General features: G+C 39.0%; 1 protein-coding gene across 1 annotated transcript; it reads right to left on the minus strand.

The window, feature by feature from the left end:
• Window positions 1-3,542: 3,542 nt before the first annotated feature.
• On the minus strand, window positions 3,543-21,428 carry LOC308498554 (serine protease 58-like; the record flags this gene model as incomplete). Its single annotated transcript, XM_081050780.1, has 6 exons — window positions 3,543-3,692; window positions 4,063-4,211; window positions 4,830-5,086; window positions 5,503-5,677; window positions 19,052-19,105; window positions 21,248-21,428. 6 exons carry the CDS (start codon window positions 21,426-21,428, stop codon window positions 3,543-3,545), a joined length of 966 nt encoding a protein of 321 aa, XP_080906906.1.
• Window positions 21,429-22,005: the final 577 nt, after the last annotated feature.

Below are 22,005 nucleotides of genomic sequence, written 5' to 3' on the forward strand. Positions count from 1 at the left end.
GTGCTGCAGTAGTGGAGTTGCTGGGCGGAACTCTGACTTCCACCCCTACATTAGGTACCTGCTGCTGTTGTAACAAATGGCCACAAACTTAGTGGCTTAAAACAACACAGATTTATTACTTTATAGTTCTGGAGATCAGAGGCCAATGTGGGTTTTATGGGATAAAATCAGCTGTATTCTTTCTGAAGGCTCTGGGGAGAACCCATTTCCTTGCCTTTTCTAGCTTCTAAAGGCTGCCTGCATGCCTTGGCTCATGTCCCTTCCTTCATCTTTAAAGCACATCATTCTAACCTCTATTTCTGTGATCATATCTCCCCTCTTTTTTGAGCCTTTTGCCTTTCTCTTATAAAGACACTTGCGATTACATTGGTTCCACCTGGATAATTCAGGATACTCTTCCCATATCAAGATCCTTAATCTCATTTACAAAGTGTCTTTTACCTTGTAAGGTAATATATTCATAGGTTCTAAGGATTAGGATATAGACACCTAGGGCGGGGGGCATTATTCTGTCTACCACAACCCCCTACAGAACAGCACTATAGAGGCTTTATAAACTAAATTGACATTTGAACCACTGCCCACAAAAGTGGGCTAGGATATACGTTCTGAACACAAACAGGTTAACTACATGCTGAATTAGGAGAGCTAAATAGGAACAAGAGTCTTATAATATCCAAATGTCCAGGATGTCATCCAAAATCACTCACCGTATCATGAAAATTTCAACTCAAATGAGAAAAAACAATCAACAGATGCCAACACCAAGACAACGCAGACGTTGGAATTATGAGACAGGGCTTTTAAAGGCGCTGTTATACAAATGCTCCAATAAGCAATTACAAATACTCTCCAATCGAATGAAAAAAAATGGAACATCTTACCAAAGATTTATAGAAGATAAACAAGAGCCAAATGGAAATTTTAGAAGTAAAAAACGTAGAAACTGAAATTAAAAACTCATTAGCTGTGTTTTGACTAAACTCGGGATTTAATTTATAGAGGTGACTGAGAGAGGACACTGAGAGGTCAATGCCATTGAACAGAGTTTGTGAAGGGTCAGCCACGCCGTCGGGACTCCATGAGGAAGTACCAGGGTCAGTCAAGAGGCAGGTGGAGTGAGGAAACAGCACGGGCACAAACCTGTATTGTGGTTTCTGAAAGAAGGAATGGGCAAGGCAGGGAGGCAAGTTCGAGCTAGCTTAGGGGTGCATAGTTTGAATAGATTCACCAGGCTCTGGGCTATAGTGGTGGTCTCTAGTTGTCCCATACCTGGTTCTGGGGTGATTTAGGGGAAGGGAAATATTGGCTTAGTGTGTGAAAGTTAGATAAAGGAGCTGGTTGAGGGTGTTGGCTCTAGATTGGTTGGTTTGCACATGAAAAGCACGTGGTTGGGGAGTCATTTACTATCTCTAGGAACTAGTTAGCTATGGGAGGGGAAGTCTCCCACTGACCAGCAAAGCCCCCAAGATATGAAAGAAATACAGAAAATAAAAAACATAAAACGATGGGCTCAGTAGCAAAAGGGGGATGCCAGAAGAGTCAGTGAACTTAAAGACAGAGCAATAGAAACTATCAATATGAACAACAGAAAGAAAAGAGATTTTTAAAAAATTAATGGATCCCCAGGGATGTGTGGGATAGTAGCAGAAAATCTAACATTCATGTTATCTAAGTTTCAGAAGAATAAAAAGAACACTGAGCTGGAAACTATTTGAAGAAACAATGGCTTAAGCTCTTCAAATTTGGTGAAAGACATAAACTTACAAATTCAAGAAGCTGGGTATACTCCAAACAGAACAAACTTTAAGATTTCACACCCAGACACATAATCAAACTTATGAAAATGAAAGACAAAGAAAAACTTTTGAAAACAGCCACAGCTAGAGAGAAACAATGAATTACCGATTAGAAAACAATGATTCAAATGACAGCAGATTTCTCCTCAGAAACTTGAAGGATAGAAGGAAGAGGAAAATATTTTCCAAGTTCTGAAAGAAAAGCATTGTCAATCCAGAATTCTTTATCCAGTAAAAATCATCCTTTTAGGAAAGAAGGTGAGAAACACTAAGATCTGCTCTAAAAGAATGACTAACTGAACTTCTTCAGACAAAAAGAAAATGATAATGAAAAGGCATTTGAAACATCATGAATGAAAAAAAGAGCAGTGGAATTATATGGGTTGTATATTATATAACATTCCTGAAGTGACAAAATTATAGTGATGAATAATAGATCAGTGGTTGCAAGGGAGTTAGGGTTGGGAGAGAGTGATTACTAAAACGTAACACAAAGGAGTTTCTTTCTGGTGATGGAACAGTTCTGGATTTTGAATGTAGTGACAGTTACAGGAATCCACACATGTGATAAGATTTCAAATTTCACCCTCTAAAAAGAGTGTATGTAAAGAAAGACTGGTGAAATCTACCTAAGTGCTGTATTTGAGTGAACAGCATTGCACCACTGTGAATTTTCTGGTTTTGACATTTCACTACGGTTGTAGAGACATTATCATTGGGGCAATATTGGGTATACAGAAACTCTCTGTAATATTTGTTTGTAACTTCTTGTCTTAAATAATTTCAAACAAAATGTTATAATAAAATATAGGACACATTCCGTTTTTTAAAAAAATTATAAAGGTAGGATAAGAGCAGGTAAAAGCAGGATTTAAAGAAAATCAGCTGAACTAGCGATTGGCATGGGAGTAATTTTGGTTGGTTCAGTGAGATCACTCTGTGCAAACCCCCTCCAATGTATGCACACATATGTGCATATGCACATTCACACACACACACACAGAACCACAATTACACTTGCCTAGGTTTCAGTATTTCCTTGTTGTCTTTCTAGTGTTCTCTTTCCAGCCATCTATCTTAGATTTTTCTGTACTTAGCATTAAGGAGTTCTCAGAAGATCATCCCTCTTTTCCTATCAGTGGTCTGACCCATTTAATTCCTCTCTTCATTACTCCTTCTGCTTCATCTCCTAACTCTTTTTGAAATCCTTATAGTTCCTGCTGTCATAAATTTGTAGCCTCCATTTCTAATAATGATATTGCTAGGAGCCTATTTAACACCCCAGAAATCACTGCAGCCTTACTAGATGTGTTGGGGTGAGGGGGCACAGGCTGGAGCCTAACTAAGCACTGAGGGATATCAGACAAAAGGAATCACCATAGAAGTGCTCACAATTTCACTGTCACGTTCCTGAGGCCCATGTATCCTCTGGAGAGTGATGGGAAGAGAACAGCTCCAGAGAAGTCTGAGGAAACCACACAGGTAAGTAGGAAGTTGGAAGAGAGGAAGGGAGTGGTGAGAAGTTATTCCATGTATGAGAACATTCCCCAGCTCAAATCCTTTGATGATCATTCAAGCTGGGGCAGAGAGAGGATAAGAGAAGTCAAGAGAACAGAAGAAACAAAACTTCTTATAGCCAAGATTCTATTTCCGTCTTGTTCTGAGGTTAGAGGGAAAGGAAAGGTCAAGTTAGAACAAGGTAGACCAAGTTCTGAGGCTGCTGGAAGAGGGAATAAAGAGAGCTCAGTTGGTGTGGATGACTTGGAGAATCCAGTCTGTATAGTGGGAAACCTTGGTGTAGTAGCCAATATCCCCTCTCAGAATACACCCCTCTGACCAGGATAGGATCCCTTGCAGCTGATTTTGGCACAAGAGTGGGGCAGCAGCCATTTCCTGTTAGAAAAGGAGAGATGAGTCAGGCAGAGTAGCCAAAACAAAGACAATTTAATATCAAGTCCCTACCTGAAGGGCCCAGAATAGAAAGATTTAGGTGATAAGGGCTTGGGAGAGATGTGTGGCCCACTCACTCTAGGCCACATCAGAGGAAGCTATAAAAAACTGAGAACATCATGAGATGTTTCCACCCTGACATCTAAGTTCACTCATGATTGGAAGGTGAACACTTATTTCTTCCCGGACCTCATTAACCTTGATTTGTTCTTGGACATAGAGATAGGAAACTGAATTGGATGAAGGGAGATATGTGGACCCCAAACACAGGGTCTCAGGCAAAACTTAAGAGGGGCAGAGGGAAAAGAGATACCTTACACGTGTGTGCGCTCTCCAGAGATGATCCTGCACAGAACATGTTCTCTGTGATTTTAACAGGAATTTTCCTTACAGGAGACTCTTGGCAGTATTCATTAGAGAACCAAAATACAGTCTGGTTTATCTGGGTATCAGGTCCTGTGTCTGAGCATGCGCGTGCACGCACGCACATACACAGACAGAGAGAACACACACAAAGACAGAGAGAGATGTTGTTTTGCTTTGATCCTTCACATATCCATCTCCCTTTCATCTCTCCTTCCCTCCCTCTTTTCTGTTAGTAACCTCTTCATCATTCAATGAAAGAAAAAGCCCAACTAAAAAGAAGCCAGAGAAGAAGAAAACAGATCATGAAATGAGAATATCAAGATCTGGTTCCAGTATTATAAACTGAATACCTTGGGCTTGCGCCTACATGCTTTTATTTGTGAATGTTTGTCTGGAAGTTTCTGATGAATGAGCCACCAGTGAGATTGCCCTCCAACCACTTCCTCACCCAAACCCCCTTTCACCCTCATCTGGGTAATGAATGAGGCAAGAACACTGGATGCCAGAGGCCTCCAGCCATATGTAGCTATGTCACTCCCGGTAAGGCACGTCAACAATTTGAGCCTCAATTTCCACATGAATAAAATTAGAGGTTAAGATACATAAGTTCTCAGGCCCCTTCCAGATCTCAGAATCTATAATAAAAGTTATATGATACTCCTGATGGACTGGGTGCTCAAGGAGCACTAAAGGTCTGTCTTGAGGGTCACTCACTGGAATTCTTCCACGCCCAGCCCCAGCCAGAGACAGTGCACATGTCCCCTCTTCTGTCATCCATAGTACTGGGCAGAGCCACCAGCTTCACCTGATTATTGAGCTTCAGGGGATGCTTCAGCTTGATGAGCATGAGATCATGCTCAGCAGAATCCCGGGTGAAATTTGGGTGTTGGATAGTAAGCATGGGCCTTAAGTTCCCCATCTTGTTTTGGAAAATCTCCTCTTTTGAAGCAGCCATAACTATCTCAAGAAATCTGGAATAGGCCATGAAAGATCAGTAGAGGAAGGAGATATTAATTTATTGTTCGTCTTGCATCTTTTCTCCTCTTAAACTTGTTTTGTGATTTTACACAAGTTCCGTAACATCAAGACCTCTGTCTCCTTGTCTGGAAAACAAACAACTTCCATCGCAGTTCCATAATTCTTTGATTTGTACCACATTATACGTATTGGTTTATCCTCTGTTCCTCAACTTCCCCATACCCTCTGCCTACACATCCCACTCAGGAATCTAACTCATAACCACCAAGATAGATTTCCTGCTTCCATCCAACCACTTCTCAGGTTTGAGAGTCCCCTGAAGTCTCTTCAAGGCTGATCCTCAGTCACCCCTGAGCAATCCCAGTGATTAAGGGGGAAAACCTCTCCTTCCAAGACCCCCATCACTCACGGTAAGAAGCAGTGGGCTGCAGTCAGAGCCCACTGTTTGTGGATCAGGGTCCCCAAACAAGGCTCATATTCTGAGTTAAGGAAAATCAAAAAGGTTGGTGACATGCTGGTGGTCTTCTGATTGACTTGCTGGACTAATTTTGCTGGTGTTGGTATTCTGATTGTTGTTGTTACTGCTGCCAGATAGGAGGAAAGAGGGCAGAATCTTAGAGACAGACATTCCAGCAGAAGGACATCTAAGACATTTTATGTGGAAGTTATTTGAAATGGTTAATGTTATTGATATTTAAGGTATTATTGAACCATTTCAGGATCCTTCTATTAATTTCCCCTTGGAGTCCTCTCTGTATTTTTGTTCTTCCTACTCATTCCCCTCTTTCCTTTTGATTCTTTTGTTTTCAAACTTCCTTCCTAGCTACACAGCAAAATCAGATTCTTTTGCCAACACCCATCACCCACTGTGTCAAGTCTCATTATCTCAGTCCAAATCTTCTCTTGCACCCAGAGAGGCGGAAAATCAGTGGGCTCTAGATATCTCAGAGTGTTCTAGGAAACTGCCAATCACTGGGGTTCTTTTCTTTTCTTTCTAACTGATGATCTCTCCACCCCTCTCATCTAGACACATTTCCTACACTTTCCTCCAATATGACTTTTTCAGAATTTTAAGCCAAGATAGGAACATGCACTCACCAATCACTGTCAGAAAGGTGAAGACTAGAAAGAAGTGGTTCATATCTGCTGTTTCCATATCCTCTTCCAGTGAGAAGACCTGGGAAGGGAGTGAACTACTAACCAGACTGATCAACTGGAAGCTTTGCAAAGGGAGAAACTACAAGTGATGGGGGAAAGTTCTAGGGAGCAAGGTGCTCATAACTAAGGGAGGATGGCATCAGAGGGGGAGGACAGCCAGCCAGATCGTATCTCTCTAGAATGCCTGCCCTTCCATTGTAGCCTGGGAAACGTCCCCATCGTGAGATGCCTGACCCCCAGATGGACGCACTATAAGCAAAGAGCTATGCTCTTCTTTATTAGCAAAGAGAAATTTCAACTGGCCAATCCTGTCTGCCTTAATCCACTGTCTCCAGTAATAATTTGACCCGCTGGTTCCCTTAGGCTTACTCACCTGTCCTCACTTAGTGTGGCTGAACTCCACCTCTCTGTGTGACATTTACCAGCCCCCAACTTAAAAATAAACTCCTTCCTCTATGAACTACAGACCCCCCTCATTTAGCACACTGAGCCCTCCCCCATGTCACACCCTGGCCCTCATGTCACACTGGCTCTGCCATGTCATCCTCTCCTTATGTCACACTGTCCCCATCCCACAGCATCCTCTCCTTACCCCTTAGATACCACTGACCTCTCTCTAAAAATGTGCAGAGCTGGTCAGAGAGAGATGGGACGCTCAGCATAGAGCTCCCTCGGGATGGAGTCAAAGGGATACTGAGTAGAATGTGTCTGTCGGCTTTTGCCGTATAGCAAATTTCCTCACAACTTAGTGGCTTAAACCAGCAGCCAACTATTTGCTCACAGTTCTGTGGGTTGCCACTTTGAGATGGGCTCAGCTGGGCAGTTCTGCTCTCAGCAAGGTTTAGTCATGGATCTGTGATCAGTCAATGGTCCCACGAACATGTCGGTGGGGGTTTGGAGGTTGGCTGGAGTGATGGGGTAACTGGGCCATGTTTCTATTATCATCCAACAGGCTATCCCAAGATCATCTATATGATGGTAGTTGCAGGGTTCCCAAGATCAGCAAAATGGTAAGTCCCAATGCCCAAGTACTTTTCAAGTATCTGCATATGTCACATCTGCTCAAGTCCCATTGGCCAAATCAAGTTGCATGGCTAACCCGGACTCACAGGGTGGAAAAGAGTCCACTTTTTGATGGGAGAATGTGTAAAATCATATTGCAAGGGCACAAATAGAAGAAGGGGTATAGTTTTTGGCCATTTCTTCTTGCCATTTTACTGTGTAAATACCAAAAATTTAAAATCTTTGTACAGTGAACACTGCCATACCCACCACCTATTTTCTTCAACTAATATTTTACTATATTTGCTTGATCACATAGCTATCCATCTATAGTTGTGGTTGTTGGTACAACCTAAAACACAGAGGCAACCAGTTCATACCCTTCTTCATCTCCTGCAGTTTGGCTTCCTCCCCCACCTCTCTGAGAGCTCCTTTTTCTCTGTTTGTACTTGTTCTTCCCAGCTGCCACCCTCACTATATAATTCCTGAGTTGCTGCAATAGCTTTCAAGTTGGCCTTCCTTGACAAGCTCTCTCTTCCTCTGTCCAATTTGCCAGATTGATCCTTTTTTCATTTGTTGTGCTCTTGCTTAAAAGCTTGCAGTGTTTCTTAGGGGTCATCACTTTATGTCTGAAGTTCTATGGTTGGCCACCACGTCCGTTAATAACCTGGCACTAATGATGCCTGACTCTGTAGGAACATGACGCAATGGGAGCGTCAGAGTTCCTCAGCAATCTCAGAAGCATCCTGTGCCCTTGGGAGTCTGTTGGTGCACATTTTGCCTCTTTCTGATCAACTCTAGTCTCTGTGTTCCTAACGTCTTTTTTAAAAATTGGCTGTGATCTTTAACTTTTAGTCCTCTTAGCTTGCCTTCCTCCATCCCCAACAACATGGAGCTGAGCATCTCCCATCAGCACTAATTTCTGCCCTGACTTGGATACTTTCTTTTCCTGGGTTCCTTGTCAAAAATCCTAGACTTCCATTCCTCTAAGGTTATCTGTTTTCCTGATGGTGAGCAAAGACTGGCTTATCCCTCTGCCATTTGGTCAAAGAGTGGCCTTGACTATTTTGAATATAGTCCTCTGATTGGCTGTGAAGCCTTGGCTATGCTACTCCTGGGTTCACAGCCACAAAAAGGGTTCCCATCCATCCTCTCACCGGGCTCTGTCCCTCACTAGACCAAGGAAGACACTTCTCCTCTCCCCATCTGTGCCAATCCCTGTCTGGCACCCACTGAGCTACACTTGTTGAGAGTGGGTTTTAAGAGCCCCTCAGATTCCAGTTTGGGTCCACTCCCTTGCATACTGGTCCCTGGCACATGATTTTTCTCTCTTCTCTACTATGGACTTTCCACTCTAAACCAGCCAGTTTCTTCTGTATTCTGCAAGTTTACCATTCCCACATATGCTTCCTTTCATTCTTTGGACCACTGTACAGACATATTTGGGAGCACCTACCCTACCCTCTCCTTGTCAGGGAGTCTGCCCCTGCCCATAACACTTGCTGAGTGGCTCAAGTTTGGATGTCAAAGGGCCAGAACCTGGATCCTCAGACATGTCTCCCGGATCAATGTAGCATTCCCTCAATGCCCAATCCTGGTTCTGCCTGAGCTGAGCCTGACCTGCCCATACTCATAGCTCATCCTATACTATTAGACCTTCACATGCTTCTGGATGGTCTCAGACTTAGAAGCTCTATTTACCTGGTTTATGATCTTGACTTCCCTAAGGGAAGGATTTATTCTGATTCAACTCTGTATATCCAGATCCTAGCCTAAAACCTGGCGCCACACAGTAGATCTCTCTCTCTCTCTCTCTCTCTCTCTCTCTCTCTCTCTCTCTCTCTCTCTCTCTCTCTCTCTCTCTCTGTCTTTCTCGATGAATGAGTGAATACCACTCATACCTCCTGACTTAAAACTCTCAACAAACTGCCACACTGACCTCCAGGTAATCTAAGTTTACTGGCTTGACTCAGGTCACTTACTTATGAGTTACAGTGGAAATACAATTTTCAGATGAGTCTTTGATCCCAAGGGACAGGTATTGGACATTATTGGCATGAGATTGGCATAATTGACTTAATTGAAATATAATGGCATACAATAAACTGCACATATTTAAAGTATACAATTGGTAAATTAATGAGCCTATTCCCAAATAACATCCTTATGCCCCTTTGTAATTCCTCCTCTTTTTCTCCCACCTACCACCCTGATACCAGGCAACCTGCTTTCTGTCACTATAGGTTAATTTACATTTTGTAGAATTTTAGATTAATAGAATTATACAGTATGTTCTCTTTTTTGACATCGTTAAAATATCCATACTACCCAGATCAATCTATAGATTCAGTGTAATCCCTATCAACATACCAATGCCGTTTTTCACAGAACCCAAACAAATAATCCTAAAGTTTATATGGAACCATAAAAGACGTCGAATAGACACAGCAATCTTGAGAAAGAAGAACAAAGTTGGAGATACCACAAATGCAAAATAACACTACAAGGCGATAGTAATCAAAACAGCATAGTACTAGCATTAAAAAAAAACAACACATAGATCAATGGAATAGAATAGAAAGCCCAGAAATAAACCCTTGCCTATATAGTCAATTAATCTATGACAAAGCAAGAAAAATATACAGTGGGGTAAAGACAGTCTATTCAATAAATGGTGTTGGGAAAACTGGACAGACACATGGACAGCAAAATAATGAAATTAGACCACCTTCTTATACCATATACAAGAATAAACTCAAAATGGATTAAAAACTTAAATGTAAGACCTGAGACCATAAAATTCCTAGAAGAAAACATAGGCAGTAAACTCTCTGACATTGCTCTTAGTAATATTTTTTCTCATATGTTGCCTCGGGCAAGGGAAACAAAAGATAAATTAAACAAATGGGACTACATCAAACTAAAAAGTTTTTGCACAGCAAAGTCAACAAAATGGAAAGACAACCTACCGAATGTGAGAAGATATTCATTCACCAATGATATATCTAATAAGAGGTTAACATCCAAAATTTATAAAGAACTCATGAGACTTAACACTGAAAAAACCTAACAATACAATTAAAACATGGGCAGAGGACCTGAACAGCCATTTCTCCAAAAAGGACATACTAATGGCCAATAGACATATGAAAAGATACTCAATGTCACTAATCATCAGAAAAATGCAAATAAGATAACACTTCACCCCTGTCAGAATGGCTATCATCAATAAATCAACAAACAAGTGTTGGTGAGGATTTGGAGAAAAGGGAACACTGGTACACTGTTGTGGGATTGCAAATTGGTGCAGCCACTATGGAAAACAGTATGGAGGTATCTCAAAAAATTAAAAATAGAACTACCTTATAACCCAGCAATTCCACTCCTGGGTATTTAGCCAAAGAAACACAAAACACTAATTCAAAAACATATATTCTATACACCCCTATCTTTACTGCAGTGCTATTCACAACAGTCAAGATATGGAAACAACAAAAATGCCCATCAGTAGACGATTGGATAAAGAAATTGTGGTACACTTATACAATGAGATATTACTCTGCCATAAAAAAGAATGAAATCTTACCATTTGCGACAACATGGATGGATCTGGAAGGTACTGTGCTAAGTGAAATAAGGTCAGACAGGAAAGACAAATACCATATGATCTCACTTATATGTGGAATCTAAAAACAAAATAAATGAACAAACAGACAGAAACAGACTCATAGATACAGGGAACAAACTGATGGTTGTCAAATGGGAAGGGGATTGGAGGGCAGGGTGAAAGAGGTGAAGGGATTAAGAAGTACAAATTGGTAGTTACAAAATAGTCATGGGGATGTAAAGTACAGCATAGGAAATATAGTCAATAATGTAGTAATAATTATGTATAATGCAAGGCGTGCACTAGACTAGTCAGGGGGATCACTTTGTAAATTATATAAATGTCTGTACACCTGAAACTAATATAAAATAATACTGAATGTCAACTGTAATTGAAAAATTTTAAAAAGGGGGAAAAAGGGAAGGGGAATAAGAGGTTCAAATTTTAAGGTATAAAACAAATAATCATTGGATATAATGTACAGCATAGGAAATATAGCCAATAATATTGTGATAATGTGGTATGGTATCAAATGATTGCTAGATTTACAGCGATCACTTCTTTCGGCATATCAATGTTGAATACTATGGTACAGGGTGTGACAATTAAGTTCACGAACTCATCCTAGAAAAAGTGCTACATACCTCATTGCTGAATATCACTATGGTCACCTTCGAAGTATTCCTCTTGGGAAGCTATGCACTGATGCCAGTGCCTAGTCCACCCTTCAAAGCAATTTTGGAACTCTTTCTGAAATGGCAATCAGAGCTGTCGTTGTATTATCCTTGATGCCCTGAATGTCATCAAAATGTCTTCCTTTCAATATTTCCTTTATCTTCGGGTAAAAAAAGAAGTCATTGGGGGCCAGATCAGATGAGGAGGGAGGGTGTTCCAATAGTTATTTGTTTACTGGCTAAAAACTCCCTCACAGACAGTGCCATGTGAGCTGGTGCATTGTTGTGATGCAAGAGCCATGAATTGTTGGTGAAAAGTTCAGGTCGTCTAACTTTTTCATGCAGCCTTTTCAGCACTTCCAAATAGTAAACTTGGTTAACTGATTTGTCCACTTGGTATAAATTCATAATGAATAATCCCTCTGATATCATAAAAGGTTAGCAACATCATTGCAACAAGTTTGTGAACCTAATTGTCAGACCTTGTATATATCCCAAACTAATATAATATTGCATGTTAGCTATATTTTAATTAAAATCTTAAAAACAAAACAAAACAAAAAGGAATAAATGTGGAGGTTCTGCCAGTTACCAAGTATATCCATTTCAATTTCACTTTGGAGAACCAGAGAAATAACCCTTTCCTACTTTAGTTTTCTCCATAGCATTTTTTAAATTAAAGTTTATTGGGATGTCTCCATAGTATTTCTCTAACTTAATATATTATACTTATTAGTTTCATTTATTATCTGTCTCCCAAATGAATACAGTTTCTACAAAGGCAGGCATTTTTGTCTTTTTTTAAAAACTGATTTGTTTCTAATGACTATACAGTGCCTAACACATCACAGAAATTTTATAGTTCTGGCACATAGCAGGCATTCAGGAAATATTCAGTAAAATAATAAATAAAGCCAGACTCTCAATATATGTTTGTTACTGTTATTGTTATAAGTGCCCAAGAATTTCCATCTCTCCTAGCAAATATGAATTCAAGTATGAATACTCTGGAGCAAATTAGAGAAAGGTTTCTACAAGGGCACCTGAAATGACCATTGGTACCTCAAATGTCCCATGGAACAGGATATGTGTTCATGGTGGGCTGAGAGGTAGAAGGCAGACCGTGAGAACCACCTCTCTAAGGTTCTCAGCATTTCCTATCTCTCTCTATCCCCCCCAATGTGGGTTGAAGTACACATATTTAATCTTCCACGTTTTCCAGTGGTAATTGTTAGTGTTTTGGGCCTCCTAAAATGGAATTGTTTGTTATTAAAGTATTAAATTAGTCATGAAATATTTAAATACTTTCAAGTTTTCTCTTGAATAGAATGAAAGATATGGCTATTGCCATTTTTTACTGCCGTTTAAAAGCAGATACACAATTCAGATAGGGCATATGCTTTTTTATTTTATCACCATCCTTATCACTCCTTATTGTCTCTTTCACACTAAGGCTAAGTGACAATTGCCATTCATCAATGTATGAATAGGACCATTTTTCTTAAAGTTAAGAAGAGAATAATATAGTTTTTATGTCTCAGTCCATATAAAAATTGGGAAGTCCATACAAAAATTGGGAAGAATGAAATGTGAACAGAGAGAAGCATACATTTCAATAAAACTGGAGAGTGTTTTTGGGAGGTAAGAGAGAACAAAGATCATTCCTACGCATTTAATATTAATATGCAAAGTATGACTGAGTACATAGAGTTCAATTCCAGATATAAGGACCCTAAGTTTGCAATCCTCCCTCAAATCCAATAAAAAGGAATAAACAGTACATTTTATCTACTGCATAATTTGCAAGGTATTTATTTCTCTTTTAAAAAAATCTGTAATCCACATTATTATGCACAGTAATTTTGGTTTCTTTTTTTTTTTGTATTGACATCGTCCCCCCAAGATACATACTGTCCCACTTCCACTCCAAATTTTGCCCTTTGGTAATTGAAATACAGAGGGATTCATTGCTAGTTCATATGCTTTATAATTGTTGTTTCCTTATTTTCGTAAAGAAATTTTGTGATTCTAGCTCAGGAAAATCTTAACAAAATCTTAGATAAGAGCCCTCATTCTCTTCAATTTTATATGGAGGAAACTGTTCCAGTTGCTTTTGTTGATGGTTTTAGTATCCAAAAGTTGTAATCACAACAGTAAAAGTAAAATTTCATAGTAGTAATTTGAATTCTGGGATGTTCTTAGGTAGCACCACACCTGATGACTTAAAAAAAAAAAAAGTAATATCATCTGGTACAACTATCCAGGTGTTGTTTTTTTAAAAGGCCAAACACAAATCCATCACAATCTGGCATTAAGCTAAGCTTAAATGGTAACTAGGGTACTGGCACATATTTGTCAAACTCTTGTAAGGAAACAAGGGTTTCCTATATTTATCTGAATATGTCTTTCTCCCTCCACCACCTTTTCCATCTTCATTCAAGCCTGTTATAAAAATAAGGCATTTACTGAACCCAACATTCACTGATAGCCAAGCAGGAAGGTTTTGGGTTTGAACCAGAACTGGGGATGACTCATTGGAAGCCAAATGTTTGTATGAAAACTCCCGCCTAAAATGGTACAAAAGCAAATATTTATAAACATTTTTAAAAAATATTGTGGAACTCTTGGGAGGAGGGGTTAAAATATCTCCGCCCATTCCTAATTACACCATTTTGATAAAACATTGCTTTGCTACCATGGAGGCCGGTCTTTCAGAAATGGGGTTGCTATAATTGGTAGAACTATCCTGACTCACAGTACTTCGTATTTTGAAATATGACTCTGTTTTGATAACCTCAGCCCAATATATATTTTGAATGCATCAAAAAATTCATGTGCTACTTGTGAAAACGTAGTTTCCTATAGATTGCTCAATTGCAATCTACAAAAATAGGGGTCACAAGAAAAGAGTGGTTAAAAATGGAACTTTGTTTCTTACTGAGCAAACTTTTACCTCAGAAGGCATAAGCGTATATTTAAATTCTGTACCTTCATGTTACTATTGTTTTAAACACCCTTCTTTACCCTTCAAACAAATAAAAATGGTTGTTTTTATTCTGATAGATATTTTTGGCATACATCAGGTTCCTGCTTACACATTATCAGGCCCTCCTCTGAGAACCTAGAGCCAGACTCAGACTGATTTAGGGCCTATGGGAAGCCAGTTCCTGTTAGAAGCTGCCTCTAAAAATAAGGTGATGTTAGTGGTGGAAGGTTGATGTTTTTCCATTTTCTCCCAATTTGAAAAGGAATCAGGGGATCAGAAGGTGATCAAGTCAAGGGTCCAGCCCTACTGCTCAGCCACGCTGCCTGCTCTTTTTTCTGTGACCCCCTATTTTGCTGTTCTTTGGTTTGTTGGCATATTTTAAAAAGGACATCGAATCATTCTAGCATCCGTGATTGAACTCATTATCGAACTAAGCAGCAACATTCTTTCAGAATTTTGTCTTGTATCCAAAAACCAATGGGAAGTACTTAGGACATGGCTATAAAGAGATGTGAATACAAAAGCTAGTATCAAGGAGAGATAATGTCATCTTTGATCTCCACATTTGGGGCTGCTGTTATCTGTTTCTGTAGCAAAAACATTCTGACCAGATGAGTGCATGGGGGCTGTGGTTATAGATAGAAGCCTGCTTCCTTTAGCCAAGGTCATGAGAAAATGGATTCTCTAGATAAATGGATTTCCTGGATTTTGAGGACTTCCCTTATTAAGTACCAAAATGTTAAAAACAAAAACTACAAAAAAACGAACAACAACAACAAAAAACCCTAGAAAATGAAAGGATCTCTGTGAAGCATGATGGAAGGAGGAGGATGAGGTAAGTGGAAGTTTTTACTCCTTCTTTTATGCTATTCTATAAAGAATGATTTTTTAAATAACTGACATGCATTATTTTTAACAATTTACCTGAAACTATTTCTACATAAATTAATGGGTTACGCACTTCTGACCTCTCAAACAGAGCCAAATTGAGCTTTCTGTTAATGATTCATTATCATCATTATAAAACCCAATTCTTCTCCGTCCACAAAGCAATGATATCTTCAGGTAATCCTGGAGTATATCAGATCGTTTATTCCTACACTAAATGTCCTCAGACTTTTCACTGACTTCTGACAGATTTTCTGCTGTCTGCTTCGGTATGAGATGGTCAGAATTCTGCCTGTCTTTAGCAGTGTTTCTTTTGAATTTGTTATTTTAACTTGATGCTCCTAATCAGCTGATTGGTCACATAAACAAATTTGTTACTAGGCTATGTAAAATAAAATTAAATGAGCATAGAGTGAATGTGCAAGGGTCACTCCTTTGAGCAATGTACCGAAAAAGAAAAAGGAAAAGCTTTAACACATTTATTTGGAGGTTTCAGTCTTATCCTCTCTATCTGGATCCCAGCTATGTTTCAGACACGAGGTATCTTCTATCACTGGATACAAGAGTTATATAAAAATGAAATGATGCTCTTGCATCACTTCTTCCTTCCCTCATAAAATTGCTCAGTGGTGCTCCAGGTAGATGTATGTGATACTGAACTGAAGTTATTCGCATTCTTCAGGATAATTGAAATGCTAGCTCCGGACATCTTGCCAGTTTTAGAATAATATTTTAAATTAGAAATAATTGCCAGCATTTGGATAACCAAGGATTCATTTATAATAAATGTTCCCAAGTGTGACAAACATATATTTGATCTTTGCCCCTGATTCCTGACCCAGAACTTCTAAAACCCTTCGAATTTCTTGTTATTCATAACAATCACCTTTCAACCCTACCTTAGTTGTATATGTTATTGAGGTGACTCTTGGTGGATCCCTAGATAGCTTCAGGATGAGGGGTGGTTGCCGGAGGAACCAACATTGTGATTAGAGAGTTAGAACTTTCACCCTCTCCCCTATGACCTCCAGGGAAGGAAGAGGGGCTGGAGATCGAGTTAATCACCATGGTCAATAATTTAATCAACCATGCCCATGTATTACAGAACCTTCTTAAAACCCCTAACCGATGAGGTTCAGAGACCTTCCAAGTTGGTGAACACATAGAGGTTGGGAGAATGGTATACCTGGAGGGGGCACAGAAGTTCTATGCCCCTCACCTATACTTTGTCCAATACATCTAATCCATCTGGCTGTTCTTGAGTCATGTCCTTTGTAATAAACTGGTAATAGCAAGTAAACTCTCTGAGTTCTGTGAGCCATTCTAACAAATTATGGAACCTGAGAAGGAGGGTCATAGGAACCCCCAATTTATAGTCTGTCAGTCAGAAGTAAGGGTGGCTTGGGACTTGCAATTTTCATCTGAAGTGGAGGCAGTCTTGTGGGAATGAACCCGTAACCTATGGGGTCTATGCTAACTATGGTAGTTGGTGTCAGAATGGAATTGTATGACACTCAGTTGGTGTCTGGAATGTTGGAGAATTGGTTGATGTAAGGAAAAAACCCACACATCGAGTGGCAGAAGCATTGTGAGTGAAAAACAGCTTGCCAGGCTTTTAGGACTGCAATATGCTTGAATATGTATCAAGTTGCCAAATCCATATAAAAAAACATACATGTAGGCTCTAGTCTGCTGGGTAGATCAGACAAGACTCAGCTGACTCACAGGTACATGGAAATAGATCAAACAAGTAGCATGTGTTTGAAAGGAACACTTTAGTTAGATAGGGAGTGGGGAATTTTTGACAATGTTCTGAATGTGAGTCAGAGTGTAGGTTTGCGTGGGTGAGTGTGTGGGTGGATACATCTGTGGGTGTCAGAAAGACAGCCAGAGCTAGATGGCTGCAGTTCCATTGCTAGTAAAATGACTATAATAGTAAAATAAATTTAAAGGCATGGAGCTTCAGGGAACCCTTTAAAATAGTTTTAGATAAACAATGTCTACAGACAGGCTTATTTAAAATACCAATTGCTTCCCACAGAGAGTTTAAATTACCCCTTCTTTACACAATACCAGGCAATTTTCATTTGCCACTTACTTGAAATTTGGTAATTATGACAAATGAAACCCTATCCTACATTCCTGGTTGTCAAAAGTTTTTTTTAAAATGCGAAAATTGAGACAAACTGGCCGCATTTCTTATCTAGAAAATGACCTTCAGCTGTTCTCAGATCAAGAAATAATAGCAACTTGCCAAGGAAAAAGGAACTAAAATGGGTAATAGGATAAGAAGAATTTTATCTACAGCTATAACAAGATGATTTCTGATATAGTTACCTACTTGGAGTAATTGTACAATACAAAGATATAAAAAGATAGGAAATTGGTGACATAATTGCTTGTCAGGTTTTATCTAGGGGAGTAATGATGCCGGTGAGGTGGAATCTGTGCATAGAAACTCCATGTAACAAGAAATTCAGATTCTCACTGGTATTGGCAAGCCCGTGAGTGCATCCCTTCTCCCTGGGCACGTCCAGAGCCAGCGAAGGTACCAGGAATAGCACTTGAAACTAAATAAAGCAAATATTCTTTGAATGAAAGACATGATGATCAGTATGCACAGGGTAGATTGAGTCATTCAATAAGCAGGTCACATATTTGAAGCTCTCTGATGTGCCTCCCTGCTGTGCTTGCTTCTAGAATTACAGCCAGCATGTGCCCTCAAGGAACTCAGCCCTTAAATTTAACAGTTTAGGAAGCTGATAAGCACTGTTTGTGCCAGGTGCTAGTACATATGTGTCGAAGGAGGAAACAGTTATTAATTCTTGGTTTGCCAATAGTGATTTTTTTCTCAAAATAGAAATATCTTTTTCTAATTATAAAAACAATACATGCTCATTATTTAAAAATTCAGATACAACAGAAAAGTATCATTGTTGATTTAGGAATTCGTTTAAAGCCACTAGACACTAAAGGAGCAAAGGATCTGTCTTCATTTTATACTGCCTCTTAGCAAACTAACTTCTCCACTCTTTGTCATACATCACTTTTCATTATTAACTGGTAGAGAATAAGTGACACAATGGACTTGCCTAGCAGGGCAAGAGACCCGACCCATTCTTTGGCACTCACTCCTCATCGTTACTACCTTTTATGTCTATATACCATTATGGGTTGTCACATATTGTAAGCATATGAATTTATTTCACATAAGCTACTTTGGGCCTGGAAAAAAATTTTTTAACTACATTTGCCTTTTACGTGTGTGTGTGTGTGTGTGTGTGTGTGTGTGTGTGTTAGTAAGATCACTCTTGCACACACAAGAAAGAAGCTCTTACCACTCCCTATTTTAAAGACCTGATTCTTTACCTCACATTTCCTTAATAGCTGGGAAGTCAAACTCCATAAAACCAGTCTGAGGATGATTAAGAATGGCTTTGAGCCTCATGAGGTTTGTAGTTGTTGATGGGGAAGGTAATCAAGATACAGAGAACGTGTGAGCCTTGTGTGAGTCAGGAAAAAACAGGCTTATGCTGCAGTTACCCAATTATTCTGAAATCCCAGAGACTCAACACAAGAAAGGTTTCATTCTTGCTCATGCTGCACGTCCATTACAGACAGATAAGGAGGCATGGTCACTCACCAACCAGGATGATGGAGTCTCTGCCATCTTGTGACTGCACCAGCTCCTTGGTCCCTTTAGCAGGGAAGGGGAGACAGGAGAATCTCAGATGGGCGTTTCACCACCTCTGCCTAAAAGGAGCACAAAGGAACAAGACAAACAAATGAAGAAACAAAAACTCATAGACACAGACAATAGTTTAGTGGTTACCAGAGGGTAAGCGGGGAGTAGGGTGGGAGATGAGGGTAAAGGGGATCAAATATATGGTGATGGAAAGAGAACTGACTCTGGGTGGTGAACACACAATGTGATATATAGATGATGTATTACAGAATTGTACACTTGAAACCTATGTAATTTTACTAACAACTGTCACCCCAATAAATTTTAATTAAAAAAAAAGGAACACCAGTGCAGAAGCTCACGTTTCATTGGCCACAGCTAATCATATGCTCTTCCTAACTTCGAAGGAGCTGTGGAATTGGAGCAACAAATGGAATGATTGGTTAGAACTATCTCTCCTTTAAACCTAAGTGTGCATTTCTGACCACAGGCTGACATCATTCAAAATCAAGTAAATGATGTTATTTACTTATATCAATTTTCTACTCCTTTGGCATGGATATTGGAGTATGAGATGTATGTAGAGAAGAATATAACTTACACATAATCACAGCTTTTTGTACATAAGATAATTACTGTATATATATTAGCTTATTATTTTCCACAACAGGTATTCAAGAAGGAGGAAGATGATTATGAAAGAGAAAATAATACCCAGCCCTCATTTTTTACCACTGATTCCAATTTGGGTTGACTAAAAGCAGCAACATGCCTGGATTTGTCAGCGTGGACTAATTTCTGCAACAGTTATTTCTGGTCTTTAGAATTCTGGCTAATTTTTTCTTTTGTTTACCTAAATTTTATAGTTTTTGGATAATCGCAGTGGTTTAAGACAGAATTTAACTGCATGTGTGACAGTTCAGCGTAAGTGTGTCTGACAAGTGACCTTCCATAAGGTGACTCAGAGACCTGATCCCCTCCTTCCTGAGACTCTGCCATCGTCCACAGTTTCAGAGTACACGGCATCAGGCAGACAGACAAAGGAAGACAAAATGGGGGCCAGGCTTGGAAAGGGCATGTATCATTTTTGCCTACGTTCTATTGGCTAGAACGAATGATCACACTTAACTTCAGGTTGCCCTGGAAATGTAGTCTGGCTGTGTGCACAGGAGGAAAAGAAATAGGTTTGGTGACTGTCTCTCCCACAATGTCCCTCCCATGACCAAAAAAAGTAAATAAAACAACAGAAGAAAAACTAAGGAATCTGATCAGAGTTAAATGTATCTAGGGAAAATAACGTTTTTTCTATTGCCATGTTTTTATTTCCTTTATTTATACTTATATGTTGCTTCTCTGCACGTTCTTCATTTTATTTTCTTCGAAAACAGGTTTTTAAGAATGTTAATACACCACTTTTTTGAGAATATACAAAAATAAACATGATGGCCCTCAGCTGGTTATAATGTCAATGGATGTAATCTTACTGAAGGGAAATTTCTCTCTATGAATTAAAAACCTTTTAAAAAGTACAGTCAACAATTCTACTTCTAGAATTTTATCCTGGAGAACAAACAGGTAAAATAAACACATGCACATACAAGTATATTTATCATAGTATTGCTAATAATGATGAAACACTTTCATACCATAAATGTACAACAACTGAAGGTAAATTAATAATGTTACTTCTAATAAAATACCATGTGGCCATGAATGATGCCATGGGTGTCTATTTAGTAACATCAAACAATATTCCTTAAAATACATCAATTTACAAATCTCTATGCCTAGAATATTCCCTTTCAATTTTTCAAAAGCTGATTATGTGTAAATACTATATACATAGGTATATAATATATATATATATATATATATATATATATATATAATCAAAATCAAAATGGGAATATTCTAGACATAGGTTTGTAAACTGATATCATATATATCGTATATACACACATAAATTTTGCTTATGTGTGTTTTCTAATTTTTCTTTATAAAAAAGTGATATTTTTCTAAGAAGAAAATTATTTTTTTATTTTAAAGCAAAAAATGAAAGCCCCTAATATTTAAAACAAAAACAGAGTTTTAATCCATAGGCATCTCACAAAAAAGAAAAACAAAGAAAAAGACAACAGAATACCAGCTGATTACCCACACTAGCTTTGTCTTCCAGATAGCCCCCTTGCCTGAGCGCCTGGAGGAGTCCCAGCCACCAGGGTGAGGGTGAGTGGGTGGGTGGGGAAGGGGTGAGGGAGCCAAGTTCTTGGTAGAACCTTGTCTCAGTGCCAGGCTTACGCAAATTGGAGAGTTCATCATAGCTGCTGCTCTTCATTCCTCACCTCCCTCACTCTGACAATGGTCTCCTTTCTTTTCTTTGAGTAGGAAACCTGCAGAGGCAGCTGGCTTGTGATATTTTGTGTAGGCATGTGAATTATAAGCAAATCACATGCAAAGACACTCAGAATCCTTTCTCTGATGGTCCGAATCAAGAATATTTTCTCTAGTTTGTATTATACCTAAAAGGGGGCACATACTTCTGATATTTCTTAGTTAATTTCCTCCAAAGTAAGTCAAGCTACTGCTGTGTTTCCCCAAAAATAAGACCTAGCCAGACAATTAGTTCTAATGCATCTTTTGGAGCAAAAACTAATATAAGACCCGGTATTATATTATATTATATTATATTATATTATATTATATTACATAAAACCTGGTCCTATAGTAAAATAAGACCTGGTTTTATATTATACTGTTTCCCTGAAAATAAGACTTAGCTGGACAATCAGCTCTAATGCATCTTTTGGAGCAAAAAATTAATACCCAGTATAATTATTTTTTTTTTAGATTTTTTATTGGGGAAGGGGAACAGGACTTTATTGGGGAACAGTGTGTACTTTCAGGCCTTTTTT

The sequence above is a fragment of the Rhinolophus hipposideros genome, assembly GCF_964194185.1.
Source record: "Rhinolophus hipposideros genome assembly, chromosome: 6".
Lineage (NCBI taxonomy): Eukaryota > Metazoa > Chordata > Mammalia > Chiroptera > Rhinolophidae > Rhinolophus > Rhinolophus hipposideros.